General features: G+C 54.3%; 1 protein-coding gene across 10 annotated transcripts in view; it reads right to left on the bottom strand.

The window, feature by feature from the left end:
- Positions 1 to 1,395: 1,395 nt before the first annotated feature.
- Positions 1,396 to 21,727, bottom strand: part of Adamts7 (a disintegrin-like and metallopeptidase (reprolysin type) with thrombospondin type 1 motif, 7) — a 37,199-nt gene continuing 16,867 nt past the window's right edge. For 2 of the 10 annotated variants that reach the window (NM_001326351.1, XM_006510759.4), the window contains exons 8-24: positions 20,727 to 20,873; positions 15,618 to 15,762; positions 14,946 to 15,038; positions 14,431 to 14,576; positions 13,060 to 13,229; positions 12,706 to 12,839; positions 11,759 to 11,879; positions 10,406 to 10,650; positions 9,998 to 10,133; positions 9,536 to 9,662; positions 8,904 to 9,117; positions 7,229 to 8,599; positions 6,188 to 6,340; positions 5,648 to 5,821; positions 5,421 to 5,567; positions 4,336 to 4,498; positions 1,396 to 1,784 (exon numbers count right to left, since the gene is read on the bottom strand). In NM_001326351.1, the coding sequence (NP_001313280.1) occupies positions 1,627 to 1,784; positions 4,336 to 4,498; positions 5,421 to 5,567; positions 5,648 to 5,821; positions 6,188 to 6,340; positions 7,229 to 8,599; positions 8,904 to 9,117; positions 9,536 to 9,662; positions 9,998 to 10,133; positions 10,406 to 10,650; positions 11,759 to 11,879; positions 12,706 to 12,839; positions 13,060 to 13,229; positions 14,431 to 14,576; positions 14,946 to 15,038; positions 15,618 to 15,762; positions 20,727 to 20,873 (3,844 nt within the window). In that variant the 3' untranslated portion in view covers positions 1,396 to 1,626. Of the gene's footprint in view, positions 1,785 to 4,335; positions 4,499 to 5,420; positions 5,568 to 5,647; positions 5,822 to 6,187; positions 6,341 to 7,228; positions 8,600 to 8,903; positions 9,118 to 9,535; positions 9,888 to 9,997; positions 10,134 to 10,405; positions 10,651 to 11,758; positions 11,880 to 12,705; positions 12,840 to 13,059; positions 13,230 to 14,430; positions 14,577 to 14,945; positions 15,039 to 15,617; positions 15,763 to 20,726; positions 20,874 to 21,727 lie in introns of those variants that run through there. The other 8 variants (XM_006510760.2, NM_001311115.1, NM_001003911.2 and 5 more) reach the window with 8 other exon arrangements.

Raw genomic sequence — 21,727 nt, 5'->3', positions numbered from 1 at the left:
CACACAGCATTACTACAGTAATGGCAGAGGCCAGAGCTGGGTCACGGACCCTAGGGCTCCGCCACAGTGCCAGCCCCTGCTGTGTACGAGTCTTGGGCAAGGAAATGGCTCTGCTCCCATCTTTGTGAGGAGTTGCCATGGGAGTGGATTAGGCAAGGTTATAGGAAGCCATTACTCAGAGTGGATCCCTGGGGCCTCTTTGGGCCCACGGGGCTGTTGCAGGCACAAGTAAGCAACAAATCCAATAAGCTTCTCCACCCACAGCATGGTAGTGCCTGGACGCACACAAGCCACCAGGGACTTGCTCTCCTGAGTGACCTGATAGACTGCCTGACTTTGACCGAGCCATGTACCGGGAGCCCAGAATAGGAGGTAGGGGTTCAAGGTTTAAGAGCTATACTGAGCCTGTACCTCCTAGGTATGTACTCCTGGGCCAGTCCCTTCCCTCCACTGTGACCTTCTCACCTGTTTGACTTCAGGATGAGATGGCAGGAGCATATGGAACCCAGAGCTGGGTGAACATCTTGACCCCTGAGAGCGCCAACCCCCACTCCAGTCTCCCCACTCCTAGGTAGAGCAAGTCACAGGACAGGCGTAACACTGACTGGGTCCACCCCCCTGATGCCCTTTCATAGTCTCAGGGAGCGACTTCCAGTGTGCCCATGTTCTCAGTGGCCGAGTGCCTTCATGCTTCCACGTGCACCTCACTCTGGCAAATAAAATGGGACAGGTGCCCCCCTGGAACCTCAGGGCCTCAAACTTGGAGGAGGACCCATAATGCCATCCAGAAGACTCCTGAAGATGGCTCACAGCCAGAAGGAAAGGGCAGTCAGGGGCCTAGCCTGGGAGGAAGGCTTAGTTATTAATACCCTATCACTAACCAGGATCCTCTTCAAAGTACCTGCATGCCCAGCCGCTCTCAAGTAGCACATCTGAGCCTTACCTACTATCATGCCCCAGGTAGTCCCCATGGGAGACAGGACAGCTTGATGCATGAGTACACCTGCCTCTATTTCTGTGAAACACAGGTCTCTGAGGACCTTCATGGAAGATAGCAGGCAGAGGTGAAGAATGATCAGGGACATTGAACAGGACTCCCTGGATCTCTTGCCAACCTGTACCTCCTGCAAAGACCTTCCTGCTCATACCATGTAACCCTCTGGGGATACCGCTTCCCTAGAAGCCACCTCCACCGCCTTCAAGACCTTGCGTGTCTACATTAGGCTGCTTTTCATGGCCTCTGTGCTGGTTATGCTGATTTGCCCCCAAAGAAACAGAGAAGCTGCTGACTGCTCTGACTTCCAACAGGGGACAGGGTAGTAGCCATTTGACAAGAGGTGGGTAGGGCGGGGTCACATTGGAGAGTCTCCAGATCCAAAGACAAGGCCAAACCACTCTGAAAGGGTAGATACTCATTTATGTAAAATAATAACAAATGTGCAAACTGTTAGAATAAAAAAATACCTTTTCTGAAAGGAAAGGGGGTCCCCAGCCTGCCACCGTGCAGGGGTGGGGTTAGCACCGTTAGGGCACGAGGAGCAGGGGGCTCCACCGCAGCCTGTGGTGGGGCACTGAGGTCTGTGTGTCAAGGGTCAGTCTGTGCATTCTAATGGTGCCTTCCTCGGTTTACCGTCTGGCTACCCGCTGATGGCCTCGGGAAGGGACACCACGACTGAGTGGGGGACATGAACGGCAGCACTGAGCGCGGATGGTGGGCAGCTGGCAGCGGCCCAGCAGGCGCAGCGTCTCACAGAAATTGAAGGACAGGCGATCCCGCTCACAACCTGGGATGGGAAGGGAAGAGAGGAGAGGAGGTGCAGTGGTCAGAATCAGTGGGCATGGCCTCCAGAACCACACTTTGTCACCCCGTGATTCAACTGAAAAGCCCCTTTCCCTATTGCCTTAGGAAGAATAGCAACCAACAAGAAACTGGGTTTCTGAAGGATAGCCCCAGAATCAGAACCCCAGGTCCCCAGCTCTTGTCCCTGCCTCACCTGCCCTTGAACTACTGACAGTGTTGGGACTTAGCTTTCTGGAAGAAAAGTTCAAAGACCCCATCCTTTACCACCTCAGAAGATACCCAAGAGCCTACTGGCAGCGATGTAAACCTCTCGGCCCCATCTTTCTCCCTGCTCACCCCTGGTACTGGACAGGATCAGGCCCACCACTTGTCAGTGTGTCAGACACTGTTAATATGCATCCACTCTACAGTCTGCCACCTCCATTGGTCCCACATGCCTTTGCTGTCATCACTGCCCCACCCCCATACACACACACACCCTCCCAGTCTCCTGTGGACCATGTTCACCCTGAACCTTTGTGTGGCAGGACAGCCTATTTTGTTGGGTGGTGAAGCCCAGAAAGTTGGACTTGGCCAAGGCCACAGAGATCATCAGTAGGAACCAAAGCCTGGGTCAGGCCCCTGGTGGCAGGGCACAGGGAAGGGAGAGTCGTCAGCCCTAGTTGTCACAATCTGAGGCCTGGCTGGCTCTCCCGGGAAGACTATTTTGGAAAGTGGCTTGCGTCCAGACCCTTGGCCTTCCTCCCAGTGCTACTGCTTTGCTGTTGCTGCTGCTGAAGCCACAGCTGCCCAGACCCCTGCTTACTTCTGCAGATTCCCTAGGGAGGAAGCACAGGAGGGCAGCTGTGGGCCCTGGTCTGGGACATCCCCAGGTGCAGCGGAGGGAACAAGACAGCAGACAAGCCCCTCCACCCTATCCTTTCGGCAGCAACTCCAAACTGACACACTAGTTCCCCTGGGTGACCTCCAGCAGACCTAAGCACTGAGTGAAGGTTTCCTCTTGATAACAGCCCCCACCTCCCTGGGGAAGGTCACATGACCCGGCATGTGAGCTGCCTTGCCACGGTGATCACACACCCTGGAGTTTCCAGGATTTCCAAATGTCCTGTTGAACAATCCCACAAACCATCAAAACATCCTGGAAGCTCCAGGAACTTGCGATCCTAGAGTCTTCCCTGATTGGCTCCCTTTACTTGAGAGGGGGAGGGTGCTGGGAAGGCGGGTAGGGGCACAGGGAGGCCCTTCACATGGATAGGCTTTGGGTCCCTGCTAAGCCCACCCTTCCCATTCCTCTTGGAGACCTTGCAAACCCACAGCCTCCTGAGCCACGCTATTTCGGATAGAGCCTGAATTCCTGCCCTCTCCCTATCTGCACCACCTGGGACCATAGCTACCGTATTCTCTGCCAACCCTGAGCTTGACGAGAGAAACAGAAGAGAGCCATAGACATTATCAGCCCCAAAGGCAAGCACTGTGGTATAGCACCCAGCTTAGCTGTGCTGAGTGTCTGTGGGAAAAATGGAAGGAGATGATGAGAGAGAAACAGGCAGGGATGGCTTAACATCTCCCCGGCATGAGGCAATGGGATTCAGAGCAGAATGGCAGAGCAGAAGTTGCTCTGGTCCTGAGCCAGTACCACCAGGAACCAGCTGCTGGTAGTGAAGGCTGTGCAGAGCAGGGAGAAGCAGATCGGGGCTGACGCCCAGCCATAAACTGTCCTGGGGACAGGTGCATAGAACCAGTAGGTAAATGCCAAGCAAGCTCTTAGGTTCCCTCAGGTGTCAAGGGGTGGCCTCAGACTCCCCATGCCTTTGCAATGGAAGACAGTAATGGCTGCCAAAAATGGGAGGGAGGGGGTAAAGCGGCCTAGCCTTCACGGGCAATACTGAGCCTTTCACCGGTAGACCCCACTAATACAAGAATAAGGATTGACCATCCCTTTATGCATGAGGAAATGACAATCCAGATAGAGAAACAGAGCCCGAGACAGGTACCCAGGTGTGACTCAAGGGCCACACAGTTTCCTGTGTTCGGCACTGCTGGGGACAGCTGGAGCTTCAGGAAGGAGGTGATTTCCAGAGCTACCTCTGGCTCAGACCTTTCCTCCATAATGGCCCAGCTGGCCAGGAAACACAGCAGAAGCAACACCACCCTGGGAAAGAGTCCTTCCTGTGGCCCACTGCCACCTCTGGACAGTTATCCTCCTAGGAATAGGCAGTGCCCACAGCCCAAGGACATCTCCCTTCACTGTGGGGACTAAGACCCCAAGGGAGAAAAGCTTGCCACTGCTGGAGTCAGGAGGCTCCTTCCACTTCCCGAGGCTACCAAAGCTGCCTACAGGATGCTTGAATCTTTGGGATTCCCCTTGGCTGAGTCCCAGTTTAGGACCTTGGCACCCTGTGGCCTCCCAGTGACGGTGACCATGGGGTTTGAGCCAACTGTAAACAACAGCAGCTGTTCTAGGACCGACGATTCTCTAGTTCCTAGCCATCCTCCCCTTATCCCACCATCCCTAAGAGTAAGGAGACACTCACGTGGGGGTTCAACCAGTTCACAGTCCTCAGTGGCACATGGCCGTGAGCTCTCAGGCCACGCCTCATGGCTACACAGGTCACTGTCTTCCTCTGCCAAGCCGGTCTGAGTGTTCACACATCTGACCAGACGCCGCTGAACACCACCACCGCAGGGGGCTGAGCACTGCATAGGAGAGAGGAGAGAACGTCTCCAGGACCAGCCATCACAGTCGGGGACTGCCCATCACTGGACAGTACCACCCTCTCCAGGAAGCCATCCCTGACTAGAGCCTAGTGCTGACCTCCCCACTGTCACTGGGGGTATCTGTTCTTGCAATGAGGGCAAGATACAAGTAAGAGGAGATGCGAAACACACACAGGATGCCTGCACAGAGAAGGCAGACCCTGAGATGAGGCACCATGGTACCCATGAGACACAGAAGGTGTGGCTACCAGCAGAGAGAGAAAGCGTGTCTCAGGTGTGGTCCCCACCCTGAGTCAGCCTGTTCTCAGGTTTAATCTCTGCTGGCACAATACAGGCTCTGCCGTTCAGATTTGTCCACTCCTCGCTCCATGCTGCCCCCAATTTAAAGATGAAGGGGGAAAAAACAGCCCAGCAAGGCAAAGCACCTGCCCAGAGTCATTCAGCAGCCAGTGGGTCAAGCACCCAATGAGCTTCTTGAACCAGTCAGCACCCAGTAGGCTCAGCAGCAAGCTGCCCTGCCCTGCCCTGCCCTGCCCTGCCCTGTGGGGCCTCTCTACTCCCTTCTGCCAGAGCGGTCTTTGCTCCATTCCCTGAACACCCCGTCATTCCTGCCTCAGGCTCGGCACTTGCTGTTCTCTTTATCCCTCACTTTAGCATCACTGACGCCTTTAGATGTCAACCCAAAGTCCTCTCCTCAGAGGACTTTCCCCGCATGGCCACTTTTCCTCTATCTGATATTCCCTGGCAAAGTACAAGGACTTGATCAGGGCACAACTGAATATTTAGTGGCCCCAGAGACCAGCACACATCACACACAACAACTCATCCTTCTAAGCCCAAGGACCAGGGTCTATCTGCCAAGGGTTGCTGCCAATTCCTCCCCACAAGCAACCCTGCTCACCTGACCCCAGGGCCCTACCACCCACTGTGTGCAGGGGTGGGTGTTGCAGGGCCTGCTGTTGTTGGGTCTCAGCGACTCCTCACAGAGCCCTGGCTCTGGACATGTCACCAGTCGCTGCTGTTCACCACCACCACAAGCCTCGGAACACTGGAAGAACAAAGAGGCATCAAGTATAGCCGGGGTCCAAGGGTGTCCTCAGTCCCCACTTCCCCAGGCCCAAACCTCACCTCTCTCCAGGAGGAGGTGTACCAGGGGAGGCAGGGCTGGGTCCCACAGAGCTGACGGTTGGGTGGCTTGGTAGGCCCGGGCTGGCAGTGAAAGGGCCGCAGTGGCCGGAGGTCCCGTGTATCCACACACTGTACATCCCTTGTAGAGGAACCTCCACCACAGTTTCGAGAGCACTGGAGTGCAAAGAATAGTCACATAGAGACATTCTATGCACATGAATGCAACATGATGTTTATCATACAGCAGGGTTAAACCTTCTGGCCTAGACCAAAGAGTCCCAGTAGACTTCAACACCAGGTGGCAAACCCAGGGGACAAAACAGATGGAATTACTAGGGTGAGCTGGTAAGAAGAGTCCAATGGTGGGTGGTTCGAACACAGAGGAAGTACAGCAACGCAAGCAGGGCCAGGCCATGCTGAATGAAGATCTCCAAGAGGGATGAGAACAGGACCGGATCAGAGTACAGACTGTGGCATGATATTCACCCTGCCCTGCTGGTCTTCAAATCACAGCCACAGGATCCAGGGCTCCCTGCTTACCTTACTCCAGTTGCCCGTGCGCCAGGCAGCACAGGGCCTCAGATGACAATGGCGGGCAGGCTGGGGACGGCTAGCGAGGGTGCAGTCCTCGTCATTGCCAGAGCTGCAGCTCACTAGCCTCCAGATGGCGCCCAGGCCACAGGTGGTGGAACACTGTGGACCATAGATACTGTAAGCCCAGCAGCCCACCCACCCACCAGCACCTCAAACCCGCCAGCATCTTTATCTGCAAGACAGACTCCTCCCCCCACCTCCCGAGAAGACTGTGAAAGAAAAAAGTCAAATGTCACCAGCAGTTAACTATCTCTGCTCCCAAGGGCCCGCTTGGCCCACCTACCTACCCTGCCATCCTGTGGCTTCTCACCAGGGAAGTCGGGGCCCTAATCCACGCAGTGAGTGAAATGGGTAGGAATGTCATCCTGCCTCTCTCCCCACAGACTATGGACCTCTTACAATGACAATTTAGAGAAGGAGAACTGGTCATCTCTTTCCCATACAACCCAGACTATTATGAGATCCCTAACAAAAGCGGGGACTTTGAAGGGTGACAATGGTTGAAACATCTGGAGGAGTCATACTGTGCCTCAGCTATACCTGTCCGACCCTCCCAGGCAGCACTGGGTGTGGGAGCCATGGAAAGAGGCCTTCCTTACCCATACAGCTAGCTAAGGTATGATTCCCATTGCTGGGGCATGTAGGCCAGTCTGAGCACTTGATTTGTAGCAGCTTGATTTGCTGCTTTCTGAAGCCTTCCTTCTGTGTGGCCTAGGAATGGCCCTTTAAGTACTCAAGACTCAAGCAGATGAGGGAGGGCCCATCTACTTCAAAGTTGGGAGGCTGAGGCTCAAAGCTATATGAGAGCTGAAATATTACTCTTCCTGTTTTGTGGAGCCTCAGCCCATCATGGCTGTCAGTTGGCTCATCCCAGGAACCGTTACGCCACTCTCCAAGGATGAACAGGGCTGTGTCTTGCTCTGCTCAAAACTGAGTCGCAGGGTCCTGCTCAAACGTTCCCACCATCCCTGGCTCTACACAACTCACCTGGCTCCAGTTTCCTACTTGCCAGCTGGCATTCCTGGCAGGCAGTGGATCTGCGGGGTCACCATCCTCCTCTAGGCTGGGCTGCAAAGGCTGGACCTCGGGGTCCTTGCTACTGTTAGTTTGAGTCTCCCGAGCTGGTGTAGGCAGCAACCCAGGGCTCTGGGTTCCCTCAAGGTTAGGGGTCTGTGGCTGGCCCGATGGTCCCGGGCTCCTCAGGTCAGTTGGTACTGTCAAAAGCAAGGTCCCAGGCATTGTCAGAGTTTTTAGGTGCTGTGAGCTCAGTTCTGGGCTGGAAAAGGTAGGCGTTCCTGGTTCAAGAGGGCTGTCCCTGCCCCAGATGCCTGGCACAGTGGCCATGGGAAGAAGTGGAGGAGAAGCCACCTCCACAGTGGACGGCAGCTCACCGTGTCCGGGCTTCAGGTCAGCCTCTAGCACAGGGTCCCAGGCCGCATTCCATCCTGTCGACACCTCCACCACATCAGGACTCGGAGAAGCTTGGGTAGGACTGATGGAGGGTGGAGAGGGCTGTGTGGGGATAGGGCTTTGGGGCAGGGCAGGGGATGTATGACCCAAGGGGTTACCATCTGTAGAAAGTTTGTTCCTATCAGACCATGGAGTGGATGGTGGGCTCTGCTCATCTTCTTTCACTAGCAACTCATCAGGGTTTCCAGGGCCAACAGGTGTCATCATATCATCAACTGAAGCAGGGGGCCAGGGCAAGCTGGGGAATCCAAGTTCAGGGGCCCCCATGGGAGTATCTTCCTCAGTCAAGAAATTGGCCAGGGGGTTGATGGAGGTCTGCTCTAATCCTGGTGGGGAATAGCTAGCCTCACTGAGTAAGGGGCTAGGAGACCAAGATCCCTGAATGTCTTCTGCCTCAGCTCCAAGAGCCCCTGCAGTAGGTACTGGGGTATCTGAGGGAGATTCAGTGGGTCTGATGTGAGGTGGTGCTGTCCAACCCCCATTATCAACCAGGTCTGGATGGGGTTCTTCAAAGGACCCATAGGACAGGTCTTCATGGAAGTTAATGAAATTGTAGTCATAATAGAAATCATCCACAAACACGGGCCCTGGCGGATCTAGTTCCTCCTCATCAATAGCGTTGCTGATGCTGACCGGCTTGGGTGAGGATGCTGGGGAAGGTCGTGGGGCCAGCTGGTTCGGGATGAAGTCAACCTCATTGAAGAGCTCGGGGCTGGAGGAGCCGCTTCCAGAGGCACCTGTGTCCACTATGTACATGGGATACTGGCAGGGTTGCAGAAAACAAAAGGTCTCAGTTATTGGTCGCTCAGCTTCATCACAGGGGACATCAGTGTTGTTGATGCAGAGGACACTTCGTTGCCGAATGCCAGCTCCACATGTCACAGAGCACTGCAAAGGAGGTCACAGCTCAGGCCAAGATGGGGCTTCTGGGAAAGCTGGGGCACGGTGGCAGAACGTGCCCGCTGCTGGTGTCTTAGTGACAGAAGTCTCAGACAGCCCTCTATGGCTATGCTCGCCTCAGGATGATAGCTTACAGTCATAGCATGCCAACGAATCCCTGACCCCCAAGGCTCTGAGAACAGTGTTGTCCCAGGAATGCCCCCTAGGCTCCCTCCCACTTCGGGTACCAAGCAGTAAGGATTCCAGGCAATGGTAGTACCAGAGGCAGGTCCCCTTTCACTTCTACACTTACCTGAGACCAGTTCCCCACACCCCAAGTGGAAGGACAGATTACATGACGGTTGCACGGGGTTTCAGCCAGGGGACGGGGAAGATGTTCGCAGGCAGATAGCTCAAGAGCACGCTGCTCATCCAGCCCCATACTACGTATGCAGAACACAGCCCGGCGAGAGAGGCCTTCGGGCCCGCAGGATCGGGAACATGGCTGCCACTCCCCTGCCCACCACCTGGTAAGCGGTAACAGGGTGACATGAACACCTATCATGAGCAAGGTTCACGAGCAAAGATGCCCATGCCATACAAGGCTCCAGGCCAATGGGGTGCAGACAAACCTGAATGGAGGAGAAACCCCAGCAAGCCAAGTCCCAAGTCAGTGCCCTGCCCCTGAAACCCAGTGGCAGAGCCCTCTTCACTACCACCAACAACCCTTACCCCCTGGGACCTGGCCAAGGTATCCAGAGATCCAAAGACAAGTTATCAGGGGCATCTAGGCTGGTATGGGGTGCCCAGTGCACTCCAGAAACAAGCTAGGTCCATGGACTTGGGAAAAGAAGCCACTTTCTCTTCTCCTGAGCTACCAGGGTCTGCAGAGGCAGGAGCAGGATGCCTAGGAATTGGAGGTCTGGTTGGGGACAGTAAGCTCACCTGGGGGGACAGGGCTCCTCACTGCATTTTCTCTGGCGTTCATCGGGCCGATTTAGAGTGTTACAGTATTCCTCAGCAACAACCCCAGCCTGCCTCTCCATGCAGTATAAGCTCTGCCTCTGCACGCCTGGAAGCCACGGGGAATTCAGCCTGGGCCCGGCACCAGAATGCCCCAAGAGACATACACACAACCTCTCTGCAGAGACCTCACAAAACAGGGTTCCACTGCCTCTGTCAGGGTGAAGGCAGGCCTCCATAGCCTCCTCTGTCCTCCCAGCCTTCCCTCCGTGACACCCTATACTGTAGGTGGCCCACCTTGCTGCTTCTTAGTGGTGGCTTAGGCCTTTCGGCTCTGTAAAATGGAAATGAATAACAAGACCCACTTCAAAGCCCCATGGTAGCCATCACATGTGATATGACATGAGCAAGCTCAGCAAAGGGGTTCCACAAGTGTGGTCTCACCTGTGCCACAAGTGACCGTGCACTTGCTCCAGGGCCCATAATGCCAGGAGAACTCAGGTGGTCGGACTTGATCATGGCTGTCCCTCTGGATGGTATACTGGTAGTGTACCCCAGGGTTCTTCTCCTGGAACAGCAGCTGGGACAGGCAAATGGGGGCCAGTGAGCACAAGGGCTCTTCTCTATCTGCTCAGAACCTGCCCCTAGGGTCATCTCCAGCCATCTCTGTGAACTAAGCTGTACTGGAGACCTACTCTAGAGAGGAGAAAACTGAGACCGAGACTCAGAGACCCCAGCAGCTGAGCATAGCTCAGAATCAGATCCTACAGAGCCCTAAGGTTTCCCCCTTGATATCCTACCTTGGGGACCACCCCATTTATTCCTCCCATCCTGGCCCCTAGAGGCAGGCACCTGGATCCAGACAGGCTCACTGGTGGGGCCTGGGGATGTGAGATTCTCCCAGTTGCCCTTCCGTGCATAGGTGAAGGTAGTGCCTGCCACTCGGTAGTCTCCATTCCACTGGATGGTCCAGCCTCCATTGAGGAAGTACTTATCTGGGTCCTCACTCCGCAGGGCCAGGAAGTTGGCAGCCTCAGCCACCTCCTCAATAAGAATCTCTCTGGCTCCGGCTGGGATCAGCCCTATATCCACATACCCTGTGGGCAGGATGGTACAGTTTGGTCCCCGGGTTTAATCAGTCAGTTGCCCCCCACCTTCCTGCACTTGCTTCTGCTGCTGAAGCCAACGACTCCACACCATCAGTTCATTATTCTGAGTCCCCTCCCCCAAAAAAATATAGGTATTGTATCCACTCTGGGTCACCAAGGCTTCAGAAAGGGCCCACAGATCCTTCCCCTATGGCTCATAGCCCACCATCACTGTCTGGGAAACTAGGAAAATGAACTGATCATTATCAGTTGAGCCTGATCCATCATCTCTCCTGTCCTGGAAAGCCACTGGGGCCTTTCCTTGCAATGGGTCGCCTGAATTCTCTTTTTCCATTAAGCAACCCTGTTCTTGGGTGTGCCCAGCACTACTCCATGACATAAGACACTGTTGTTAGACCCACTTTACAGATGAGGAAATGAAGCACTGAGGTAGGTTAGTTGTTCCGCATAGGGCTCCTGTGGGGATACAAGTCAGCCCTAGGAAGAAATGCAAACTGTGGAGCCCAGCAGTATAGCCTCACAGCCTACCTGCCTTACATGGGCAGGCTGTACCACAAGCTTGCCTCTAGCTGGGATTCTCCTCACCCAATCTCTGGAGTCATTCATCATTAGGCTCATTCTCCACGTCCTATGAGAAGCCTTCCCTGATTTCCCTGACTTCCCTGACTTCCCAGGTCAGACCTTCTAGCTTGGTGTTTCCTTCTCTCCCTGAAATACACAGCCTACTGCCTTTGTCACAGTGAAGATTCTGTCACCTGTAAGCTCTTCACCTAGGTGTCCCCCCAGAGTTAAATCACACAGTTGGCACTTAAGCAATATGTGTGACTCAGACCTCAAGGCTGGGACATGGTACTAAAACTTCAGAAGTCAACAGCCCTCAGAAAGGACTACCCACCACTCACAGTCACTCAGAAGAACCCCTAAGAGAACAGGTCTCACTTGTGACAAGGATTTACTGACTGCTGTGAGGATTAGGACCCTGGTCAAACAAGGAGTGCTCTGATGCTATGTCTAGTCTAGACGAGGACCCGAGGACCACAGGGGCAAGCAACAGGATTACAAGCATACATTCACAGCCCAGCAGCCCCAACCATACCCTGGCCTTCAGTCTCCTTGAAGGTCCTGCTCACAGTCTGGCAAGTAGAGCCATCCCCCCGGCACACGCCACAGCGGTCCTCCTCAGCACCAGAGTCAATCACAAAGTCGCAGCCCACGTTCTGTAATAGAGAGGAGGCCCTTTGTGCTGGCTGCCAACCCCCTGAGTATGTGCCAGGGCTCAGGAGAGAGACCATAGGAGGAGGTCAAAAGCCTTTGCTTGGGTCCAGTCCCATCACAGTCATCCTGCCTGATGACTAAGCTCTTTTTCCCCTGATCCTCAGTTTCTCTAGATGAGAAGGGGGGAGGGGGACATCATTTCATGCCTTAAGAGTGTTAAGAACATCCCAGGAGACAGGAGGCAGGACGTGCCTCTCACATAAGACTACAGATAAACGTGGACTCTGGCACACCGTGGAATTTTTCTATAAATAGGATTCACTATCAAAGACACTGGGTTAGCCCCTCTTTCTTCAGCCTCCTTTAAACCCAAGCTTTAAAAGCAAGAAGCAAGGTAAGGAAGGTGGCCGGGGCCCTGGGCATGGAAGAGCAGGAAGCACTAGAAATCGGAAGAACTATTACGAAGCACAGTGCTATCTGCAGGCTCGGAGCCCAGCATACCACCAGGACCAGTCTGCCAACCCCTTCCAGTGAGAGAGGAGGCAGTTGCCTGCATCCACCTAGGCTTTCATGGCTGGAGCTTTATAGGTAGGCATGCTGGGATAAGCAGTAGGAAACTGGTGGAGACAAAGTGGGTAAGGTGATAGTGACTGACAAGTTGGTGCTAACTGTGGGCTCTCCATTGCCAGAGACAGCAGGGCACAGAGGCTGTGTCTTAAAAGTCAGACAGCAGGGGCTCAGATGCAGCCTGGAGAAAGCCAGGAAGCCCTGGCAGTGGGCCCAGGGCCTGCCAGCAGGACTAGGCGAACCTCCTCCTCTCCCACATACCTTACAGATGCCGTTGAGGCAGATGTCACGGCTGATGCGGCTTTGGTAGCAAGGGGTGCCATCCACCACAGCATCCCTCAGCTTCTCTGTATTGGAGGAGTTGGAAGGCCGGCAGTGCAGCTCACAGGGGTTGTCTGATGGGGCAAGGGGAGGACTCATGGAGCGACACCAAGAGCAGGCATTACAGAGGCCACCAGGAAGACCCCTGCGTCCTCCATGACACACACGCAGACTGAGGAGCTAGAGATGAGCAGCTCTCCCAGCAGGGACACCAAGGCCTGAGGGTCCTATGTCACTGCGGTCCATACATCCTCACCTCTGGGCCTCAACATCCGTGTGGGTAGCATAACTCACCGTCATTGGGCACAGGCACCCATTTATGGAGCTTGCCCTTGTACAGCATGCCATCAAACTGGCTACACTGGGTGTGACGGAAAGAGGGACGGTCCGGCGGGCAGGCTGGCAGGTTGCAGAGCTGGGACCGCTTCCTCTCCCCCACACAGTACTTGCCTCTGTTCTTAGGCCTGTAAGGAAAGCCATGGGGCTATGAGTATGCTATTAGCTCCCATGCCAATCAACATCTACATCTTCTGCACCCAGAGTCCCCTGCCCCGCCCCCACCCTCCCCATCATGCTGCTTTGCCCTTGGGGGCTGCCATATACACCCTCCCTGTCTCCAAGGATCTAAAGACGAGTGGCAGCAAGAAGACCCTCAGGCTCAGCCCAGAGCTGCTGTGTGACCATGAGCAAATGCACTGCCATGTTCCGGACCTCAGTCTCCTTCTCTCTAAAATGGAGTTGGAATGCCTCTAAGAGGGCTACTAAGAGGCTAGAACATGTAGTGGGCTGATGGGCTAGCCTTGGGTTGTTAGAGTTGTTCCTGGGTGCAGCATACCTGGGCCAGGTCAAAGGAAGCCTCCAGGCCCCAGAAACTACCTTGGCTTGGCATCTAACCTGTACCCCATCCAAGCCAAGCCAGCCCCACATTGGCTGAGCTGGAGGCAGGGACATGCTGGGGATAGGGACCATGGGCCTGGTGAAGTACCATCCCTCAGATGGAACTGGCTGTGAATTCCACCTCCCTGGCAGCCAAGCAAAGAAGTTTGCCCAGTGGGGCCAAGCCAGTCTGCCCCTTGTTTCATTAAGTCTCCTAAAGCCCCCTTTAGATGAGAAGGCTCACCCGAAGCTACAGCCACCCCACCAGTACTGCCCCATTCTCTCAGCTGCAGCCAATCTCAGATACAATCTCAGCTTGTGCTGGGCGTTTCCCGCAGCACAAGGAAGGTTCCGTGCCTTCCCCATATTACCTGACTTTACCCAATGACAACTTGACTAGGAAGGCTCTGCTAGTACCTATTAGCACCAAACTGAGGCCCAGAGGAGCCATGGAGAAGGAAGGCACTTGTGTGGGGACAGAGGACCTAGACCCTAAGCCTCCCTGGTTCTAAGCATTCACCTTTGCATCCTCCTCCCTGCAGCCACTGCCTTTGCAGCAAGGTCTCTGTGCATCTCCCCCGGCTCTTGGAGAGCACTCCCCTCTTGGCTATCGTGTCAGCTCTGAGCAACGCTTCCAGAACACTCCCTGGGAGTGGCCCGTGGTGGCTTAGACACTGGACTTGACCATTCCAAGGACACTTCTGAGAGATGGAGGCTGAAACAGAGGCAGTCTCTGCTCTCAGCTGGCTCCATTCGGATCCTCTCTCCCAGCCTGGGCCCCACACTCACACAGGCTGCGTGCACTGTCGTTCAGAACTCCGTACACCCACGCCACAGCTCCTCGAGCAGTCAGACCAGGCACTCCAACCGGACCAGCCACCGTCCACCGCCTCGGGCTGGAAGCCCTCAGGGACGCACTCTCCTTTGAGACACCACTACTGAGACATATGGGGGGCAGACCCCCGACACCTGTCAATCATCCTCACCCCATTGAGATCAAAGTAGGTAAGACAGTGTCAAAAGACAGAGGAGGATGGAAGGTGTAAGAGAGACTTTATGGTCACCCACAACACAGACGCCATGGTGAAGCTGGGTGACCATAAAGAATAAAATAAAACCCATGTTGACTGGGCCAGGATGTGAATTGGAATGGCAATTAGGGCCAGTGAAGGCTGAATGTCAATTAAGAACAGCTCGAGATGGTAAGCTAAAATTGACCCTGGGGGAAGTCTAGCTAGGCACGGGCAGAGGAAAGACAGCCTCCCAGACCCCATACTCCGACAGGCTTGAGGTTTCCCACGCACCTTATTCTTCCCACAGCTCGTGCCATCCACAGCCGCATCCAGCTTGGAGTGACAGGTGGTCCCCACAGAGCACCATAGTGTGTGGCAGACATCCTGCAAAGAGGCACATACATTACCCTCAGACACGTTCCCCAGGGACAGCACCCGCTCTGTCCCTACGGTCCCCCAAGAACACCCCGGACACATTTCCACAGGGACAGCCCATCCTGTGAGTGTGCAAACTCGAGACTCCTTTGGCCCCTCTCCCTCAGTCACATGATATCATGGGGCCTTTGAAAGGGGCTGCCCTCCAGGCTGGGTTGGTGCAGACAGCTGTCTCCAGCTGGCCACCTCTTCCAGCCCCAGGCTATACCTCCTGAAACATTCAAGATAGAAGGTCAGGTCATATTTTTACAAGAACCTCTCTGGGACCCTGAAGGGCTGATTTTTTTTTTCCCTTCTTCTATGCCAAGTCCAGAGAGCTGAGGGACTTGTTCAAAGTCACCTAAGGGTTGACATAGAATCCAGACCTGAGCCTGTGCCCATCCAAAGCCAGGCCTCGGCCACAAGTCACATTAGGTATTACCATGCCCCTTGAAGGCACCACCCCCCAAGCCAGGCAGAGTTTCTCTGAGCCTGGCATTGTCAGATTGGTGAGGGCCACCCGCCTATGCCTCTCATGCCCTCACTCACATCCATGTCCTCACAGTAGGCAGAGTGAGACCCATACTGAAGGCGGCACTGGTGGTTCACATCATACAGGACACCGGGCAACACCGAGGGGAGTGCAATGACATCCTTGGATGGACGGTCATCTAAGCACAGGCCCCACCCACGGCTGGAAAAAAAAAAGGAAGAGAGAATAACTTGAGGTCCCTAGGGCACGAGTGCAGCCTGAGACCCATGGGAGAAGCCTGGGTAGAAGAGCTAGGAAGGACTTGTGAACCTGGTGAGAAAATGACAGTCTTCCACCTAGCCAGCAGGTCATGTGACCCCAGCCTTCCAAGGTGGCCCTGAAGACCTCTCTCATCTGGCCAGATCTCCAGCCAGCTGACAAATACCCCACCCCCACAGGCAGGCCTTGGCACGTGCCCCACCACAGAGACTCTGGCACCTATCTTCCAAAGGCCTGGTCCACCCAATCCTCAAGTGGTTATGCTCTTAGCTCCTGCAGCTCCTGCTGGGACCCTTGGGCCAGGCTCTGGAAACTGTCACACCTCAGCTGCCACAACAAGAGACCTCTGAGGAAAAGCTACCCAGCCACCTCATATCCTGACCCGAGGGACCAGCCCTCTGCTTCTTACTGCCCATTTCTTCTGCCTTCCCCTAGTCAGCATTCCAGGACAGTGACAAGAGAATGGGCCAGCATGAGCAGGGCCAGCCCATGACCATCACACACTCCTTCCGATGTAGTGCCGCCAGCAGGCAAGGAGCAAGGGGGCAACAGGGCTCTTGGGAATGGCCTCCCAAGTCCCACCCAACCATCTCTGCCCTGACAGTGAGGTTGTCTGGAAACGGGAGAGTAGGAGCATGCTGCCAGCCTCCTGGGGCTCGTTTTTTGGTCCTTCTGGAATGGGAGGAGGGTCCAGGGCCCAGAGCCTAAAGAGAATTGAGCCACAGAAACAGGCACCTAGGTCAACCAGGCAGAAAGGACTTGGTTGGAAGCAGTGGAGCTAAGATCTGTGGGACACAGTGAGAGATAAGGACAACCCCAAGCCAGGGAGACTTGGGGACAAGATTCATCCTGGTTGGAGTAGGCAGAAGGAAATGTCTCAGGAAGAAATACAGAAGTAGAATCTGTCAGAGGGAGGGAGAGGGGACACTAGTCCCTTGTGACACTGTGCCAACTTCCTGCGGGGAAAGGTCCCGATCAACTTGATGCTGGACAGCTAGAGAGATCGTAGCCTACCATTCTAATTGACTGAGGGTGTTATGTGGCCTCTGTTTTTACCCCGAAGCCTCTCTGAATCATTACATCCTCATGTCTAAGGGGCTGGTCCCAAGCTATAAAAGTATCCACAGTGATCTCAGCTTGGGAGAAGGTTACAGGAGCAGCTGGCAGCTGGCCTTTCCGTCCTATGGCCTTGAGCTACCACCCTCTCTGGACCTTCACATCCTCATGTGTAAGAGACTGACCCCAAGCTACAGAAGTACCCACAGCAGAGTCTGCTTGGGAAAAGTCAGAGGGGGCGGCCGTTCCTTCCTCTGGCTGGCTCACTGCCAGGCTCCTCCCACAGCCGGACACACGCCAAGGTCCCCACACCCATCAGCTGTCCCTTCAGGACTCTTCCTTGTGCTAATTATGGCAGGGCTGAGCCACCCCACATAGGGTCGGAATAGACGAGTGGTGACTCGAGAAGCCTTACTGTCACCTGGATATAGCAAAGAGCTGTCTATGCCTGTGTACCACTTTCACTCCCTCATCAGCTGTCTTAGACTAGCAGACTCCATTTCACCCATTGCCACACCCTGATCCTTCACCCTGTCGGGTTCCCTAGGTCCTGCCTCCGCTCAGCTACCCCTATGCCCAGCTTCCTCTCCCACCTAGCTTCAGTGTCAGCTCTAAAAGCCCTCAGAGTGTGTCCCTGACTCTAAGAGAGCCTCTGTCCCTCTATACCTACCTATAGCACACACACACACACACACACACACACACACACACACACACACACACACACCAAACTGATGCTATGCACTTGTCCCCTTGAGTTATTGTGCTCTCCTCTTTGCATGGTGAGAGCCTGCAAATTCTATATGTGACCCGGCAAGGGCAAGCCATGTCTCAGTCTACTGGCTCGAGAAGCAGACATTTGCTGGGAACAGAGGAGTGTGTTCACATAGGGATGGTGGGTGGTCTGTACATTGTGCTGAGAGTTTCCCAAGCTGTGGAAACACTGCTGTACCTCCCATTCAGCTCCCACTCCTTCAGATCCCCACCCTATTGGGCAAAAACTATCTCCTGTCCCCCTCCAGCAAGGAGCTCGTGGATGGAAGATAGGACAGCCACTCTGCCTGTTGTGGAGGGTCCCTCTGACTTCCCCTTCTCCTGGACTTTGCTCTCCTTGCCTGTCACTCACAGATAGAGCAGAGAAGTGTGCCCTGCCCTGGTATGCCAGTCTCTCTCTCTCTCTCTCTCTCTCTCTCTCTCTCTCTCTCTCTCTCTCTCTCTCTCTCTCGCACCTTCAGGTGGTGGGTCCCATTTCCGTCTGCAATGCAGGCCTCATGCCCTCTCCTCCTACCCTTGGCCCAGGTCCCTGGCCAAGGCTCTCATACATTCCAGCAGCTAAAAGAACACAGAGACGGGCCTGTTCAGCTGTCTGTCCCAGAGCCAGGGTGCTGGGTGGCACGCTGGGTGGGGCAGCTGGGAAAAAGCCCTGCGGGTGTTTCAGGGTCCCCACTCTTCTGATTTCCCAAGCAATCTCATTCCCTGCCCCTCTCTGGGGGAGACTCATCTCCTCCCCAACCCCAGGCTACTTCTCTGGTTCAAGTTCACGAGGTCAACCACTTGGTAACTGCAGAAATAGTAATAGCAACCACGGCCATGTACTGACCGCGCAGTGTGTGGTAGGCACTGTGCTAAGCGTGCCTCATGCTTTCTCGGTTAATCCTCCCTGCAAACACTGAGATTGTCCATCATGATCAAGCCATTTTTGGAGGCTTAAGGGCTAATGTAACTCATCTGCCAACACGAGGCGACTGGGCCAGTGTCCAAGTTTTAGTCACCAAACTCAACTCTCCAAACTCAGTCTCCAGTTGTCACCCCTCACACAAACCACTCTTCCAGGGGAGACCGGTGCCCATGCTCTCACTAGCCCGGAGGCCCTAGGCACGCATCAGGCTACCACCGTGCGGAGTGGGCTTGCAGAGAACCACAGCACACTGAGCAGGCCTGTCTCTGCTAAAGCTTTTCTACCCTGACATTTGAGGAATAAACAAAACATAACTCCACCCGGAGAAGAGGAGAAGAGGGAAGCGATGACAGCAGATGAGAGATGTCGACGGAATTCTAGAAGCTGGAAAGCAGATGGCCAATCGGTAGCTGACTTGGGAAAGTGACAGAAGCTGAGAGCTAAAGCCTGTGAGGAGAAATGATGGAGAAGCAGAGGACTGGAAGACCCGGGATCTCAGAGCACCTTATCTATCTGGGGCCAGCAGAGCTAATCTGAAGGTTTCTACTCCAAAGACCCAGGTAGATCTAGCCTAGGAAGCCCAGTCACAGGCAGGGCCCATAGTGGAGGATCCTACAGAGAAAGGGACACTAAGTGTCCCTTTGCACAGTGAAGACTGGGTCACCAGCAAGCCCTGCCCTATCAGATATGACAGACAACAGCAGATGTGACAGATGTGACACTCTCCCAGGAGAGTAGCGTCTTCTCTGGGTATCCTGAGTCACTCAGAAACATGAAGTCAGTTTCTAGCATTTAAGGATGCTCTCACTTCCCCCCCCCTCCCCCCACAGAACAGACGCACCCCAGTGAGCTCTTCATCGGTGACTCGGAAAGGCATAGCCAAAGCTATAGATCTCCCAATAGGAAGCTGTTTCTCCCCTCTACATTCTGTATGTGAAAAGCTGACTTTGGCACCTCAGATAAAACTGGCACCAGGGAATGGACATGGAGCAAAGTTTCCACGCTCGAGGCCCAGGATTTGAACAACAGTATCACACACCTGGTCTGTGCTAAGTCAAAGTGAATGGTAGATTGTGTGCTAACAAGTTGGTTAGGTGTCCCCTGAGAGGTGGCTCAGCAGGTTAAGTGGTTTTCTATCTGACTGCACACAGTTATTCTCTGACTTCTATACATGCATTGTGGCATATTGTGGCATGCAGGAGCTCTCTCTCTCTCTCTCTCTCTCCCTCCCTCCCTCCCTCCCTTCCTCCCTCCCCTTTCCCCCTCCCCCTCCCCCTCTCCCTCTCCTTCTCTCTCCCCCTCTCTCATGCACATGCGCACACTGATAAATTCTAAAGGGAGAGAATATGAAGTGTCTTAACTTTAAAAAACAAGAGGAGGAAGAGGAGTTGTGGAGGGTGGGATTTAAGACCAGGGAGATGGCTCAGCAGGTAAAGGCCCTTGCATGACAACCTGAATTAGATCCCCAGAACACACCTGATGTATCTAGAAAACCAATGCCCATAAGCTGTCCTCTGACCTCCTCCACACATGCACCACAATAATTAAATAAGTGTGAGAAAAAAAAGAATTTAGATTTAAACGTTTTTCTTACTTAGAACATTCAGTGGAAATACAAACTAGCTCAACAAGGAAGGGTGGAGAGATGGCTCAGCAGTTAAAAAGCACTGACTAGTCTTCCAGACGACCCAAGTTCAATTCCCAGCACCCACATGGCAGTTCACAACTGTCTACAACTCCAGTTCCAGGAACTTTGAGGCCCTCCCACAGACATACATGCAGGCAAAACACCAATGCATGTTAGAATAAAGTTTTAAAAATGGCTCAACGAAGTAAGAAAGGAAGGAAGGAAAAGAAATCCTTCTACTTTTGCTGCTGTCTTTGCTTGCTCTCCCTGGGCCAGGAAGCTGGTCACCAATTCTCCAGTGTCTCCCTGCATCTTCCAGACTCCATACGCTCCTAGCTCTCCCTGTTTTCAGTGGTCTCACCTTCCTCCCCCAGCTGGGGGCCCCTGGGCTCCTACCTATCCTCCACATAGGTGCACTGTCCAACAGGACCCTTGAGGCACCACATCTATCAGGTGCCGCCCCCCACATCACACTCCTTGGTACTGCAACCCTCCACGGGACAATGACAGCAGACACAGGGCCTGGCCACCAAGCCCAGGACTTACTCAAGGAACCTGGTGATGTACTCGCGGCTGCATCGGGACCAGGTAAGAGGAATGCCTCTGTCATACAGGAGCTGTGGAGACATGATGAAAGGCCGTTTCCCAATGGATTCACAGTCATTGCCGGTGCCGTCATGCTGAATGCCAAAACTGCGTGAGAGCACAGGCCCCAGGGGCGAGTGAGCAGCAGGAGGCCCCCAGGCCTCCTTCCCATGGAGGCCTGCAAGGGGTACAGTCCCAATTCCCAATTATCTGTCACCCAATGGCTGCATGACCTTGAGAAAGCCACACAGTATCTCTGAGCCTCCGTTTCCCTAATACAGAATATGGGGGTGACAGCAGTATTCCCTGGGTTTCTTATCTACATGGATCAGGCTGAGCCTGAAATGAGCCTGTTTTGAGATCCTCACAGCCACATTCTTGTGCCCAGAGCTAGCCAAGAATGGCAATCCAGGAGACACATATGGAAGTCTATTGCTGGAAGTCTATTGCGACCCTACAACCTCACTGGCCCCAAGGTGACCTCAGGTTGTGAACTTGAGTTAAGAGGTCCCCAGAAAGTCTCAAGAGGTCATCCTTGGGAACGGCTCAAAAAAAAAAAAAAACGTTCCTGGGCACCAGCTATGAACCAGGACTCATGATAATACTAACTCACTCAGTCCTCACCATCTCAGAGAGCCTCAGAGAGGCTGTAGAGCCTGCCAGAGTAACACAGCCAGGAGGACTGGAGTCACCAACACAGGCATGGCTGTCACCCAGTCCAAACCCTCTGGCCCACAGAGCTCTCTGGGAGCCTTGCTCAATGAAGCTTTGGTACAATCCTGTTCACCCGCTCGCCAACCCCGGCACAGGTGGTAAAAGGCACAGGGGACAGGCAGAGGTGGCACCACTATATCTAGCCTCCTCTGTCTATATGGAGCCCACAAAGGCCCAGAAAGGACATGACACTTGCCAGGGTCACAGAGCAGGCAGGAATGGAAGCAAGTGACAGGAGGAAAAAGAGC

This window comes from Mus musculus, chromosome 9 (assembly GCF_000001635.26).
Source record: "Mus musculus strain C57BL/6J chromosome 9, GRCm38.p6 C57BL/6J".
NCBI lineage: Eukaryota > Metazoa > Chordata > Mammalia > Rodentia > Muridae > Mus > Mus musculus.
This window is presented reverse-complemented; position numbering and strand designations above follow the sequence as displayed.